A 15,846-nucleotide genomic window follows, 5' to 3' on the forward strand; every position below is an offset into this window, starting at 1 on the left:
AGGCACAGTACCGTTTTTATTTTTTGCTTGTTAACTTTCTGTAAAGTGTTTTCCAAGCTTGCTGGTCTCATTGCTAGTCTGTTTAAACATGTCTGACATAGAGGAAACTCCTTGTTCATTATGTTTAGAAGCCATGATGGGAACCCCCTCTTAGAATGTGTACCAAATGTACTGATTTCACTTTAAGTAATAAAGACCATATTCTGTCGTTAAAAAATTTATCACCAGAGGAATCTGACGAGGGGGAAGTTATGCCGACTAACTCGCCCCACGTGTCAGAGCCTTGGACTCACGCTCAAGGGACTCACGCTCAAGAGGCGCCAAGTACATCTAGCGCGCCCATGGCGTTTACTTTACATGACATGGCGGCAGTCATGGATAATACACTGTCAGCGGTATTATCCAGACTACCTGGGTTACGAGGAAAGCGAGACAGCTCTGGGGTTAGAAGAAATACAGAGCATACTGACGCTTTAGTAGCTATGTCTGATTCCTTCCTCAGCTTCTGCATATTGTGAGGGGGTGAGCTTTCTGTGGGTGATGTTTCTGACTCAGGGAAGATGATTCAACCTGATTCTGATATGGCAACATTTAAATTTAAGCTTGAACACCTCCGCGTGTTGCTCAGGGAGGTTTTAGCTACTCTAAATGACTGCGACACCATTGCAGTACCAGAGAAATTGTGCAGATTGGATAAATACTATGCAGTGCCTGTTTACACTGATGTTTTTCCAATACCTAAAAGGTTTTCAGAAATTATTACTAAGGAATGGGATAGACCAGGTGTGCCGTTCTCTCCCCCTCCTATTTTTAAGAAATAGTTTCCAATAGATGCCGCCACACAGGACTTATGGCAAACGGTCCCTAAGGTGGAGGGAGCAGTTTCTACCCTAGCTAAGCGTACTACTATCCCCGTCGAGGACAGTTGTGCTTTCTTAGATCCAATGGATAAAAAGTTAGAGGGTTACCTTAAGAAAATGTTTATTCAACAAGGTTTTATTCTACAGCCTCTTGCATGCATTGCCCCAGTCACTGCTGCGGTCTTCTGGTTTGATTCTCTGGAAGAGGCTTTACAGGTAGAGACCCCATTGGACGATATACTTGACAAGCTTAGAGCACTTAAGCTAGCCAATTCATTTGTTTCTGATGCCATTGTTCATTTGACTAAACTAACGGCTAAGAATTCTGGTTTTGCTATTCAGGCGCGTAGGGCGCTATGGCTTAAATCATGATCAGCTGACGTTACTTCAAAGTCTAAACTTCTTAATATTCCCTTCAAGGGGCAGACCCTATTCGGGCCTGGTTTGAAGGAGATCATTTCTGATATCACGGGAGGAAAAGGTCATGCCCTCCCTCAGGACAGGTCTAATAAATCAAGGGCCAAACAGACTAATTTTCGTGACTTTCGAAACTTTAAGACGAGCGCGGCATCAACTTCCTCTAATACAAAACAAGAGGGAACTTTTGCCCAGTCCAAATCGGTCTGGAGACCTAACCAGGCTTGGAACAAAGGTAAGCAGGCCAAAAAGCCTTCTGCTGCCTCTTAAGACAGCATGAAGGATTGGCCCCCGATCCGGTAACGGATCTAGTAGGGGGCAGACTTTCTCTCTTTGCCCAGGCTTGGGCAAGAGATGTCCAGGATCCCTGGGTGTTGGAAATTGTATCCCAGGGATATCTTCTGGACTTCAAAGCTTCCCCTCCAAAAGGGAGATTTCACCTTTCACAATTATCTGCAAACCAGATAAAAAGAGAGGCATTCTTACATTGTGTTAAAGACCTCCAAGTTATGGGAGTGATCCACCCAGTTCCAAAGGAGGAACAGGGACAAGGCTTCTATTCAAATCTGTTTGTGGTTCCCAAGAAAGAGGGAACCTTCAGACCAATCTTAGATCTCAAGATCCTAAACAAATTTCTCAGGGTCCCATCATTCAAGATGGAGACTATTCGTACCATCCTACCTATGATCCAGGAGGGTCAATACATGACTACAGTGGATTTAAAGGATGCTTATCTTCACATTCCGATACACAAAGATCATCATTGGTTTCTCAGGTTTGCCTTCCTGGACAGGCATTACCAGTTTGTAGCTCTTCCCTTTGGGTTAGCTACAGCTCCAAGAATCTCTACGAAGGTTCTGGGGTCATTTCTGGCGGTACTAAGGCCGCGGGGCATAGCAGTGGTGGCTCCTTATTTAGACAACATTCTGATACAGGCGTCAAATTTCCAAATTGCCAAGTCTCATACGGACATAGTTCTGGCATTTCTGAGGTCGCACGGGTGGAAAGTGAACGAAGAGAAGAGTTCTCTATCCCATCTCACAAGAGTTTCCTTTCTGGGAACTCTGATAGATTCTGTAGAAATGAGGATTTACCTGACAGAGACCAGGTTATCAAAACTTCTAAATTCTTGCCGTGTTCTTTATTCTACTTCTCGGCCTTCGGTGGCTCAGTGTATGGAAGTAATCGGCTTAATGGTAGCGGCAATGGACATAGTGCCGTTTGCCCGCCTACATCTCAGACCGCTGCAACTCTGCATGCTCAGTCAGTGGAATGGGGATTACACAGATTTGTCCCCTCTACTAAATCTGGATCAAGAGACCAGGGATTCTCTTCTCTGGTGGCTATCTCGGGTCCATCTGTCCAAAAGTATGACCTTTCGCAGGCCAGATTGGACAATAGTAACGACAGATGCCAGCCTTCTAGGCTGGGGGGCAGTCTGGAACTCCCTGAAGGCTCAGGGATCGTGGACTCAGGAGGAGACCCTCCTTCCAATAAACATTCTGGAACGAAGAGCGATATTCAATGCTCTTCAGGCTTGGCCTCAGCTTGCGACAATGAGGTTCATCAGATTTCAGTCGGACAACATCACGACTGTGGCTTACATCAACCATCAAGGGGGAACAAGGAGTTCCCTAGCGATGTTGGAAGTTTCAAAGATAATTCGTTGGGCAGAGATTCACTCTTGCCACCTATCGGCTATCCATATCCCAGGTGTAGAGAACTGGGAGGCGGATTTTCTAAGTCGACAGACTTTTCATCCGGGGGAGTGGGAACTCCATCCGGAGGTGTTTGCACAATTGGTTCAACTTTGGGGCAAACCAGAACTGGATCTCATGGCGTCTCGCCAGAACGCCAAACTTCCTTGTTACGGATCCAGGTCCAGGGATCCCAAGGCAACGCTGATAGTTGCTCTAGCAGCGCCTTGGTCCTTCAACCTGGCTTATGTGTTTCCACCGTTTCCTCTGCTCCCTCGTCTGATTGCCAAAATCAAGCAGGAGAGAGCATCAGTGATTTTGATAGCACCTGCGTGGCCACGCAGGACTTGGTATGCAGATCTGGTGGACATGTCATCCCTTCCACCATGGACTCTGCCTCTGAGACAGGACCTTCTACTTCAGGGTCCTTTCAACCATCCAAATCTAATTTCTCTGTGTCTGACTGCTTGGAGATTGAACGCTTGATTTTATCAAAGCGTGGCTTCTCCGAGTCAGTCATTGATACCTTAATTCAGGCACGAAAGCCTGTCACCAGGAAAATCTGTCATAAGATATGGCGTAAATATCTTTATTGGTGTGAATCCAAGGGTTACTCATGGAGTAAAGTCAGGATTCCCAGGATATTATCTTTTCTCCAAGATGGATTGGAAAAGGGATTGTCAGCTAGTTCCTTAAAGGGACAGATTTCTGCTCTGTCTATTCTTTTGCACAAGCGTCTGGCGGATGTTCCAGACGTTCAGTCGTTTTGTCAGGCTTTAGTTAGAATCAAGCCTGTGTTTAGAGCAGTTGCTCCGCCATGGAGTTTAAATTTGGTTCTTAAAGTTCTCCAAGGGGTTCCGTTTGAACCTCTTCATTCCGTAGATATCAAGCTTTTATCTTGGAAAGTTCTGTTTTTGGTAGCTATTTCCTCGGCTCGTAGAGTTTCAGAGTTATCTGTCTTACAGTGTGATTCCCCTTATCTGATCTTCCATGCAGATAAGGTAGTTTTGCGTACCAAACCTGGGTTTTTACCTAAGGTGGTATCTAATAAGAATATCAATCAGGAGATTGTTGTTCTGTCATTGTGTCCTAATCCTTCTTCAAAGAAGGAACGTCTATTACACAATCTTGACGTGGTTCGTGCTTTAAAGTTTTATTTACAAGCTACTAAAGATTTTCGGCAAACATCTGCTTTGTTTGTTGTCTACTCTGGACAAAGGAGAGGCCAAAAGGCTTCGGCAACTTCTCTTTCGTTTTGGCTAAGAAGTATAATACGCTTAGCTTATGAGACTGCTGGCCAGCAGCCTCCTGAAAGGATTACAGCTCATTCTACTAGAGCTGTAGCTTCCACATGGGCTTTTAAAAATGAGGCTTCTGTTGAACAGATTTGCAAGGCGGCGACTTGGTCTTCGCTTCATACTTTTTCAAAGTTTTATAAATTTGATACTTTTGCTTCTTTTTGGGAGAAAGGTTTTACAGGCAGTGGTACCTTCCGTTTAAGTACCTGCCTTGTCCCTCCCTTCATCCATGTACTTTCCCACAAGTAATGGATGATCTGTGGACTGGATACACCTTACAAGAGAAAACATAATTTATGCTTACCTGATAAATTTATTTATCTTGTGGTGTATCCAGTCCACGGCCCGCCCTGTCATTTTAAACTACAGTCACCACTGCACCATATGGTTTCTCCTTTCTCTTGCTTGTCTTCGGTCGAATGACTGGAGGTGGCAGTTAGGGGAGGAGCTATATAGACAGCTCTGCTGTGGGTGATCCTCTTGAAGCATCCTGTTGGGAAGGAGAATATTCCACAAGTAATGGATGATCCGTGGACTGGATACACCACAAGAGAAATACATTTATCAGGTAAGCATAAATTATGTTTTCTTGCCTGATCTAGAATGATTAAATGTTGACCCCCTAATTAAACTGTTACAATTTGAAAAGCTAAGACAGGGATAGCAACCCACATTTTTCTTTCCAATATATCTTTGAGAGGAGTGCTTAGAAGGACCAATGCCTGCCCCTAACCAAAACATCTTTTAAGTTTCTACCACTTTTGTAGGCAGGCATAGGGAGGTTTTTAAATTCATGTACACTAGGATTACATGTGCTTAAAATATGCCAATTTCGGCGTAAGATCCTCTGAACTTGTTTGTTCCAGGGGGAATATTGACTCAGAAAAACTAATCTAGGGGATTTTTTTTTCAGAATTATCCTTCCTTTACAATATTGTTTTTCTAGGAGTCTTAAGGGCACTCTCAATTTCAGTTTCAATAATCTCTACTGGATAGCCCCTCTCAAGAAAACGATCACTCATTTCAATGAGCCTTTTTTCTGCTTTATCTTCATTTGACACTACGTCTAACCTGCAGAAATGGGCTTTTAGGTAAGGATCTAATAAGTGAATGTGGGTGAGCACTAGTGTAGTGTAAGAGTATTGCAATCCGTCTCTTTTTTTTTTTTATTACGGTCCACTGACAGACCTAATTCACATTTTTATACTCTTGTATCAAGGAATACAATACTCTCCTCACTCGACACAAGTTTAAATTTAATATGACAAATTGCTGCATTTAAATCATTAACAAAGTTTATTAGGGTTCCAATGTCGCCCATCCACACGCCAAAAATTTCGTCAATATAGCGCCACCTGGTGGCGCCAAATGACAAAAATAAAGGATGATTATAAACAAAATATTCCTCAAACATATTCATGTAAATATTTGTGTATGTAGGGGCGACATTGGAACCCATAGCTGTACCTTGGAGCTGAAGATATCTAATCTGAAAAAGAAAATAGTTACACCTTAATACAATGATGGGAAACAGTATATCAACCCAAAGCCTTAATATCTTTCTCCACAAGTTGGATATATGTTTGTACCCCAGAATTTACCTGTGTAGGTGTGAAAACACTTTTATTAGTCAAACCTAGTGTGTTCAAACTTAAAGCGCTATTCTGTACAACAATCTCACTATGCACATTACTAGTAGAAGTGTAAGGCATGGTAGCAAAAACCTTTTTAACTTCAATGTTCTGAAGAAACGATTCAAGTCTTTTACATGACCACTAGATGGAGGTGTGATTAATAGGTGAATTGTGTACAGGCAACTTGAGATTGGAGGTCTGTATAGGTATTTAAGGATAAGGTCAGTGCCTGTTTAACCTACATGACTAAGGACATCTGTCTGAAACGTTGTTGTTAATTTGCAGTCTGGCTCAATAAATACTTGAATATTTGGAACCTTGTTGGTGCGGCTATTTTCTGGATTTGCTGTTATCTTTGGGGGATTGTGCAGAGCCCCTGTAGTTTGCACACATATTGCTCCCAGGTTCTGGATTCTCTGAACATTGTTTGTGTTTTAGGTTCTTTCAACTGTAACTAAATTTGTGATTTTAAAACATACAAATTTAAATAGAAAGACAAAATGTTTAATTCACTCATTGATATTCTTTATATTTTTTAGTTAGCTCTTGACATGTGGAGGAAATTAATGATTGAACCTCTTCAAGACACCCTCCTTCGAATGCTTCTTAAAGAAATTAAAAGGTAAACCTGCCTACTTACATTAAATGGAATTCTTGTGGGATAAACATGTTGCATAAGTTGGTGTTTCTTCTCACTGGCTCTTAAAGACATTTCCCACTGGCCTATTGGTGGAGAGAGACAAGTCTCATTAGGTCTGACAAAAAGTTTGTTTATTCAGCATCCGAAAAAAAATAATAATTTTGCTTTATTATTTTTTTCTTTTTAAATAATTTTTATTGAGGTGTTAAGGCAAACATTGCAAATATACAAAGAAACAAACTTAGTATATGAATATCCTGAATGGCTCAAAAAAAAGTTTCTGAAGACAAAACAAAACTAAAGCCTATTGGAAAACTATTATTTATATGTATTGCTATAGTAAATTACCCACTCATAATTAGGGATATTTAAATTGCACAGGCCACTCTTTGACCTCTAGAAATATTGGAAAGCTATTGTGTGTATATATATTGCTATAGTAAATAAAACACGTAAAGCTTTTAGTTATCTAATGAACTATATAGTATTAGCTTACAGCTAGGGTATGAAAAATCCTAAAATATCTGATAAAGAAGCTCCAAAACAACATCTCCAATGTTCAAGTAACCTAAACATATTAAAAAAGAAAATATAACCCCAAATGAAAAATAGCAACCTTTCTTGAACTACATAATAAAGTAACTTACTAGAGAAGGGGAAATTCAGGAGATAAACATTTATAGGACCACTCTTTGGATAATATTTATAAACTACATAAACTAAAGCTCTATTTTACGTTCACAGGACTAGAATGTAAATGGACATCTTAGAGTTAGGCACACCAAGGTTAAAGTTCACACTTCACTAACACTAGTTGTGTAATAGCTATAAATTAAATATAGGCAAAAAAAGGTGGTGAAAGATTAATATCAGGGTCTATATATTCCCTTATAAAAGGAGTAAGGACTACAAACTGCCTCTAAACACAAAGATACTAGCACCATAATAGCTTCATAGATTAGATATCTGACAATTCTAATTCCCAGGATGCAGTGAACCAACTGTTAAGCCATATCACTACTAGTCTCTCGTAAATGAGCCTCCTGCTATCCCTTACTAGGGACCCCAAGGGAATACAAATAGTGAGTGAATACATCTAGACAGATCATGTTATCCTATAATACAATAAAAGCCATCACATGGGACTCACGTTAAACGGCAACCGTCCACTGTCCCACATTTCAAGAATTGAGTCAATCTTTACTGTTTAGTGTACCTCTAACCCTCAGTTGTTATTACAGAATATCATCATCTGCAAATGCTCAAACGCAAGCTTATTCAGAAACTACGTTGAAAACACCACAATTGCTCTATGCTTTGGAGACGAAAACCAAAACAAAATGAGTATATAAGAATAACTTGGTTCAGTTAGATTGCTAGCCAAACAGTATTATAGAGATTAGATTCTGCATTGCACTTCCTAGGTGAAACTGCACATTTTTAAGAATTGCATGTCAGATCCCAAGATAGTCATTTATATGAGTAAAGGTGATACAGAAATGCCCTCAAGATTTCAGCAGCACAGATACTATTTACCCAACACCAGTCCGAGTGTCGGCTTCAAAGAGATCGCTGCAGCTTAAACAGCTTTCAGAATGTTCAGGGAGGGAACACTGGATATAAACGCCTGAAAGAAATATGCTCCACTGCAATGTGAGACGCAAGCTAGCATTATCCATAGGCATTCCTCTCTCCCTCCAGTCAGGCAAGGGAAACAGGCAGACAACAGTGTCCAGAAGGAAATTGAAACCTGTGGATATCATCCTGTTTTCCTGGGGACATCTGGGATGTGGGAAAAGTCTATCTGCTGGTTATAGTTATTGTACTCATTCCATATGTTCTTCCTGCCTGAAGCTTCCCCCGAGTAAATGAAAACTGTTCCCATGATGCAGAGCCGGCCTCATCCCTGCAATCGGGGACATAGCTGGGTAGATAGGGTCCTCCACAACCATGCAGCAAATTTAGTATTAACAGTGTCCTCAGTGGCTAACTGTTCAGTAGACAAGAATACCTGTGCTCCTTGGTTGATCAAAATAGTGTCATTGCTGAAGTCATGAGGCGATCAAATCCAACAGTCATCTGTAATTCAAACTCTTGCAAACAGGCTTGTTTAAATGAGAACATTTCCTCCTGATCTACAGCCATGTCTAGGCTGCACCACCTGGGCTACCGGGGAGGTACGTTAGGAACTCTGCCGTTAGGCCGCCGCTTAGAGCCCCAACGATACAGATCTGAACTAGAAGGTCATGCACACAGCAAAGCTATATATCAGTCCCTTCAGCAAGAGCTAATACAGCAGAATATGCACTTGATCACTATTGATGCTGTTAAAATCCACAAATAGGCGGATTAGCGGAGTCTCGTTACCAGTCTCAGATATTGCGACCTGTCAGGGTCCCTGCCCAGACACGCCCACCTAAATTTTTTTTAAAGGAGCAAAAAAATCGTTCAGCCCTTTTAAAGGGACATTAAGCAACTTTTGATTTTGTGTAAAAAGTTTTGCTTTGTCCCATTCTCCCTAGATAGACTAAAAAATATAACCTGTAACTTGGGTTTTCAAAATGCTGCAATGTAATAGACACTACTATAAAGTAGAATATGCCCAGATACTGATCTAAAAATCCAATATAAAACCTTTTAAAAAACTTACTTAGATGCTAGCAATTTAGCACTGTTGCTGAGGTTAGGCTGGGACACCCATTTAAAAGGACTGAGTAGACCCCTTGTCTGCATATGAAAAGACTAATTATACAAACAGTAGCAAGCAGGAGTCTGTAGACATCCGTATACATCTAAAATGTTGGGGCTTAGTTAGGAGTCTGAAGATGAGCACAATGCTATTTAAAAATAAACAAAACCTATACATTTATACAACCTCAGATAGGCTATATATCATCTACAAAACATTTATGCAAAGAAAAATCTATTGTACACTGTGTTTTAAGTAATTAGGAAAGTGGCTGCAAACTGCATGCTTTAATCTGAATCATGAAATAAAACGTTTGGGTGTTATGTTCCTTTAAGGAGCTTGGGATAAAGCACCAATTTTAATACAAACATAAGAGGTGTTTATGTTGGATAGAGGTGGTAATGGTATGGGTCCCCTTTTTGCATATTGCTGACTATGTGCAATGGAATGCTTTTTAGTCTAGTTACCTCTCCCCTGGTTTCAGGACACATGCCTTGTATTAAGTGTGAAATAAGCTGAAGCTGTAAGGCCATTTTATTTAATAACCTGCTTAAAACAGTATATGGTTTTCAAACAATTTAAAGGCATCCATTGCTTGATAGAAAATTAAACCTTTACACTTATATCTTCAATATTTAAACAACTAATTGTAAAAAAATACATGCACATTTTATTTTAAGGCTGATATTTGCTTTGAATACATCATCATGTCAGGCATGTATTTACTGTTTAACATCTATTTAAAGGGACATGACACCCACATTTTTTCTTTCATGATTTAGAAAGTGAATGCAATTTTAAACATCTTTCTAATTTACTTATATTATCTAATTTGTTTTATTCTCTTGATATTCTTTGCTGAAAAGCATATCTAGATATGCTCAGCAGCTGCTGATTGGTTGCTGCACATAGAAGCCTCGTGTGATTGGCTCACCATGTGCATTGCTTTTTCTTCAACTAAGGATATCTAAAAAATGAAGCAAAATAAATAATAGAAGTAAATTGTAATGTTGTTTAAATTTCTATTCTCTATCTGAAGCATGAAAAAAAGATTTTGGGTTTAGTGGCCCTTTAATTTTTTTGGGCTCCTAGAAAGTGAATGTGTTCAGTATAAGTAGCAAGTTCTTCTAAAGCATATAAAGCGTAGATGTTCTCATTCTGTTAAACATCAGACTTTTGTGCTTTTAGTATATACTAAAATATCTGCTTGATAGGTGTCAGCTGATGGAGATCAAGGGCTGATCTAGTCCACTGGTTTTCAAACCTGTCCTCAGGCCTCTCTAACGGGCCATATTTTGAGGATATCTGAACTGGAGCACTGGTGAAATAATCAGATGATTAGTAAAAATGGTTATTTTACCTGCTCTCATCCAAGGTAATCCTGAAAACCTGGCCTGTTGAGGGAGGCCTGAGGACAGGTTTAAAAAACAGTGGTCTAGTCAAAATTAAAATTAAAACACTATCCAATTTACTTTTATTATCAAATTTGCTTTGTTCTTTTGGTATCCTTTTGTTGAAAGCTTAAACCTAGGTATGCTCATATTCTAATTTCTAAGCTCCTGAATTCAACCTCTTATCTCAGTGCATTTTTACAATTTTTCACAGCCAGACAACGCATGTTCATGTGTGCCATATAGGTAACATTGTGTTTACTCCCGTGAAGTTATTTATGAGTTAGCACCGATTGGCTAAAATGTAAGTCTGTCAAAATAACTGAAATAAGGGGCAGTCTGCATAGGCTTAGATACAAGGTAATCAAATAGGTAAAAAGTATATTATTATAACAGTGTAAGTTATGCAAATCTGGGGAATGGAAAATAAAGTGATTTATATTTTTAGACAATAAACATTTTAAAGTAAACTGTCCCTTTTTAAAGGCTTCTAAGCCTTGAAAGAGATATTGAACTGATTGAGCAGATTCTACCATGCATTGAACTCTTGTGTTCTATTAGTTTACTGTCCCATGACATTGGAATATACATATTTATTGACTTGCTAATAAAGTTATTGAATATAGCCAGCACGCTCTTATATGTGTGTTATTTTTATAGGGACATATAAGTACAAAAAGTATACAGAACTGTGTGTTTAATTCCTGCCAATGGACTAAATACATAGTCAAAGCCAGCTCCAGAGCAGCAATGAACTACTGGGAGCTAGCTGATGAGCCAATGGCAATAGGCATATGCGTGTAACCACCAATCAGCAGCTAGTTCCCAGTAGTACATTGTTGTTCCTGATCCTATGCAGGTATGCTTTTCAGCAAAGGGTACAAAGAGAAGTACATATAAAACTATATTAAAATGGTATACTGTATATGAACCATGAAAACTTAATTTTAACTTTTACGTCCCTTTTAAGTGCAGGTTGATATCCAGTCATTTTCAGTTTCACCCAGTCTGTAATTGTTTAGAAACTGTAGGGGAAACTCTGAGTCACCCACCAAAATGTAAAGTTGTCCTTGTTGCTGGCATCTGCTATATGGATCACAGGAGACATTTGACCCTAGATAGCCTGTGTCTCACATCTGGTAGACTAATGACTCCTCCTCCTCTGCCGCTCAATGCAGTCCACACAAACACAGTGTCTCTCCCACAGTGATGAGGCAGGCTAAGTTCCCATGCTTGAAAGCAAGTGTTGTAGGACAGTTCACATCATTCTGTTCTCAATTCAAAGCAAGGCATCTTCAGTACACTTAAAAATGAAATCGGTTTATTTTCCAAATACATTGGCAACCTACCCTGAACAGACTGGTGATTTTTTTTTATACCACAGGGCCCTTGTACTTGGCTTTGTCAAGCCCTGCATTTATCTTTATTCTAAAAGAGGTCATTTCAAAATGTTCGTTTTTGTTTTTCTGGAACTTTTTTTTTTTGTTAGCAGTGAAAATTAGTAGGAAACACACAACTGATCCTGTGGTAATAATTTCAGGTTAGATTTAAACAGCTTTTACTTAGGTTTTTTTTTATTTTAATAAAAAGCATGTCCTGTATGTTTAAATTCAACAGTTTCATGTATGTGACAGAAAAGAGTGCGTTATCACTTCAATAACGGATGTCCTTTTCATTTTAATGACATGATGATTCCACGGATCATCTATTTACTATTGGGAATATCACTCATGCCCAGCAGGAGGTGGCAAAGAGCACCACAGCAAAGCTGTTAAATATCACCTCCCTTCCCTCCCAACCCAGTCATTCTCTTTGCCTACGTTAAGATCAAGGAGGTGGTAAAGTTAGGTGTTAGAAAAGATGCTTCAATCAAGAGGTTTTTTTTTAAAGTAGTACAAGATTGTGCTGCTTTGTCCTAGGGTGTAGCCGTAGTCCATATCAGTTTCTTCAGTAGAGCAGTGGTGGCTTTAGAGCAATGGAAACTGGTGGGACATAATTCTCACTGCGCCTCCCATATACTGATGCTGTCCTACTTCTGAAAGTCTGAGGGATTTTACTCAGTCTTTATTTTTGTTCACAGGTCCATGTAAGGGAGAGGACCTCTCAAACCTGGGAGCTGCCTTATTGTCGGGCAGATTATGCGGTAAGTGCTGACTTATTATCTGGGGATAACAGGACTCGGAAAAAGGTTGGGCACTTTATTTCATAGAAATGGGACAATAAAGAGACTCATTGGTATGGGGCACTTTATTTGTAAGCACAAATCTGCTACGTTATCAGGAGGAAGATGTGGACAGTATAAGCGCAGGCACTGGGGCTGGACATGAGAAGGCATAGGCATTATGGTGGTTCACATCTCCCAGGCGTTTTTTATCAATAATACACGACCGGGAGATGACAAAATTGACGACGCCCACGATGGGCGGTACTAGTGGAGGCGGTTATCGCATTGCACGCCTTTTTCCTTCCTCTTCCTGGTAGTCGGAAGGAGAAGTTAGTCAGCCTATTTTTATACTACACATCTCTAGCTCCTATATCGGCTGTAGAGTTCCAGATCTATCAGTGAGAGAGGGTCGATTGCATCAGACAGGTAGGCACCTCAGCAAAGTTCTGCTGAGGTGTAGAGGTGATCTGCTGGGTATTTTTTTTTATTTCTGTCATCCATGCTTTAAATTTTAAAACGGTAACTTTTTATTTTTGTTAAAGACACAGTAACGTTTTTTGTTCTGTTTAACTTTTACTTTAAAACTCTATCTTAGTATTAATAAATTGACCCATTGTGAGTCAAGAATGGACCAAGAGCCCTTGCAAGCTGCCACTTGTTCTTTATGTTTTGATCACCAATTCCTTTCTGTTCCTCATGTATTGAGAGGACTTTAAACTATAGAGAGAGACTTTTTACTGAGCCATCATTTCTCCAACATAGGTGTGTCCGGTCCACGGCGTCATCCTTACTTGTGGGATATTCTCTTCCCCAACAGGAAATGGCAAAGAGCCCAGCAAAGCTGGTCACATGATCCCTCCTAGGCTCCGCCTTCCCCTGTCATTCTCTTTGCCGTTGCACAGGCAACATCTCCACGGAGATGGCTCAGAGTTTTTTGGTGTTTAAATGTAGTTTTTATTCTTCTATCAAGAGTTTGTTATTTTAAAATAGTGCTGGTATGTACTATTTACTCTGAAACAGAAAAGAGATGAAGATTTCTGTTTGTATGAGGAAAATGATTTTAGCAACCGTTACTAAAATCGATGGCTGTTTCCACACAGGACTGTTGAGAGGAATTAACTTCAGTTGGGGGAAACAGTGAGCAGACTTTGGCTGCCTGAGGTATGACACATTTCTAACAAGACTTGGTAATGCTGGAAGCTGTCATTTTCCCTATGGGATCCGGTAAGCCATTTTCTTAATTTTCAATATAAGAATAAAAGGGCTTCACAAGGGCTTTAAAGACTGGTAGACATTTTTCTGGGCCAAAACGATTACTTTATAAGCATATTTAATGGTTTATAACTTTGGAGAGTTATTTTAATCTTGGGAATTTTATTAAAAAAACGGCAGGCACTGTATTGGACACCTTTTTCACTGGGGGCCTTTTCTAGTCATAGGCAGAGCCTCATTTTCGCGCCACTAATGCGTAGTTGTTTTTGAGAAGCAAGGCATGCAGATGCATGTGTGAGGAGCTCAGATCCACTGAAAAAGCTTATTGAAGGCGTCATTTGGTATCGTATTCCCCTCTGGGCTTGGTTGGGTCTCAGCAAAGCAGATACCAGGGACTGTATAGGGGTTAAATGTAAAAACGGCTCCGGTTCCGTTATTTTAAGAGTTAAAGCTTTCAAATTTGGTGTGCAATACTTTTAAGGCTTTATGACACTGTGGTGAAATTTTGGTGAATTTTGAACATTTCCTTCATACTTTTGCGTATATTCAGTAAAAAAGTGTGTTCAGTTTAAAATTTAAAGAGACAGTAACGGTTTTATTTTAAAACGTTTTTTGTGCTTTGTTATCAAGTTTATGCCTATTAACATGTCTGAACTATCAGATAGACGATGTTCTGTATGTTCGGAAGCCAAGGTTCCTCTCCATTTAAATATATGTGATGAATGTGACAAACAAAGTAGGGACAATGATGCCACTGATAATAATGTTGCCCAAAATGATTCCTTAAGTGAGGGGAGTAAGCATGGTACTGCATCATCTCCTTCTATGTCTACACCAGTCTTGCCCACTCAGGAGGTCCCTAGTGAATCTAGTGCGCCAATCCTCCTTACTATGCAACAATTAACGGCTGTAATGGATAATTCTATTAAAAACATTTTAGCCAAAATGCCCACTTATCAGCGAAAGCGCGACTGCTCTGTTTTAGATACTGAAGAGCATGAGGACGCTGATGATAATGGTTCTGACATGCCCTTACACCAGTCTGAAGGGGCTAGGGAGGTTTTGTCTGAGGGAGAAATTTCAGATTCAGGAAAAATTTCTCAGCAAGCTGAACCTGACGTTATTACATTTAAATTTAAATTGGAACATCTCCGCGCTCTGCTTAAGGAGGTGTTATCTACTCTGGATGATTGTGACAATTTGGTCATTCCAGAGAAATTATGTAAGATGGACAGGTTCCTAGAGGTCCCGGTGCCCCCCGAAGCTTTTCCTATACCCAAGCGGGTGGCGGACATTGTAAATAAAGAATGGGAAAGGCCCGGCATACCTTTTGTCCCTCCCCCTATATTTAAGAAATTATTTCCTATGGTCGACCCCAGGAAGGACTTATGGCAGACAGTCCCCAAGGTTGAGGGGGCGGTTTCTACTCTAAACAAACGCACCACTATCCCTATAGAAGATAGTTGTGCTTTCAAAGATCCTATGGATAAAAAATTAGAGGGTTTGCTTAAAAAGATGTTTGTTCAGCAAGGTTACCTTCTACAACCAATTTCATGCATTGTTCCTGTCACTACAGCAGCGTGTTTCTGGTTCGAGGAACTAGAAAAGTCGCTCAATCAAGCATCCTCTTATGAGGAGGTTATGGACAGAGTTCAAGCACTTAAGTTGGCTAACTCTTTTACCTTAGACGCCACTTTGCAATTAGCTAGATTAGCGGCGAAAAATTCAGGTTTTGCTATTGTGGCGCGCAGAGCGCTTTGGCTGAAGTCTTGGTCAGCGGATGTGTCCTCCAAGAACAGATTGCTTAACATCCCTTTCAAGGGGAAAACGCTGTTTGGCCCTGA

The 15,846-nt window shown here is 40.1% G+C and overlaps 1 protein-coding gene across 1 annotated transcript in view; it reads left to right on the forward strand.

Moving 5' to 3' along the window:
* CUL2 (cullin 2) overlaps positions 1–15,846 on the forward strand; it is a 284,056-nt gene that overhangs the window by 86,077 nt on the left and 182,133 nt on the right. Inside the window, exon 6 of the mRNA XM_053713847.1 lies at positions 6,446–6,528. Within this exon, the coding sequence (XP_053569822.1) occupies positions 6,446–6,528 (83 nt within the window). The remainder of the gene's footprint in view (positions 1–6,445; positions 6,529–15,846) is intronic.

Source organism: Bombina bombina, chromosome 5 (genome assembly GCF_027579735.1).
Source record: "Bombina bombina isolate aBomBom1 chromosome 5, aBomBom1.pri, whole genome shotgun sequence".
NCBI lineage: Eukaryota > Metazoa > Chordata > Amphibia > Anura > Bombinatoridae > Bombina > Bombina bombina.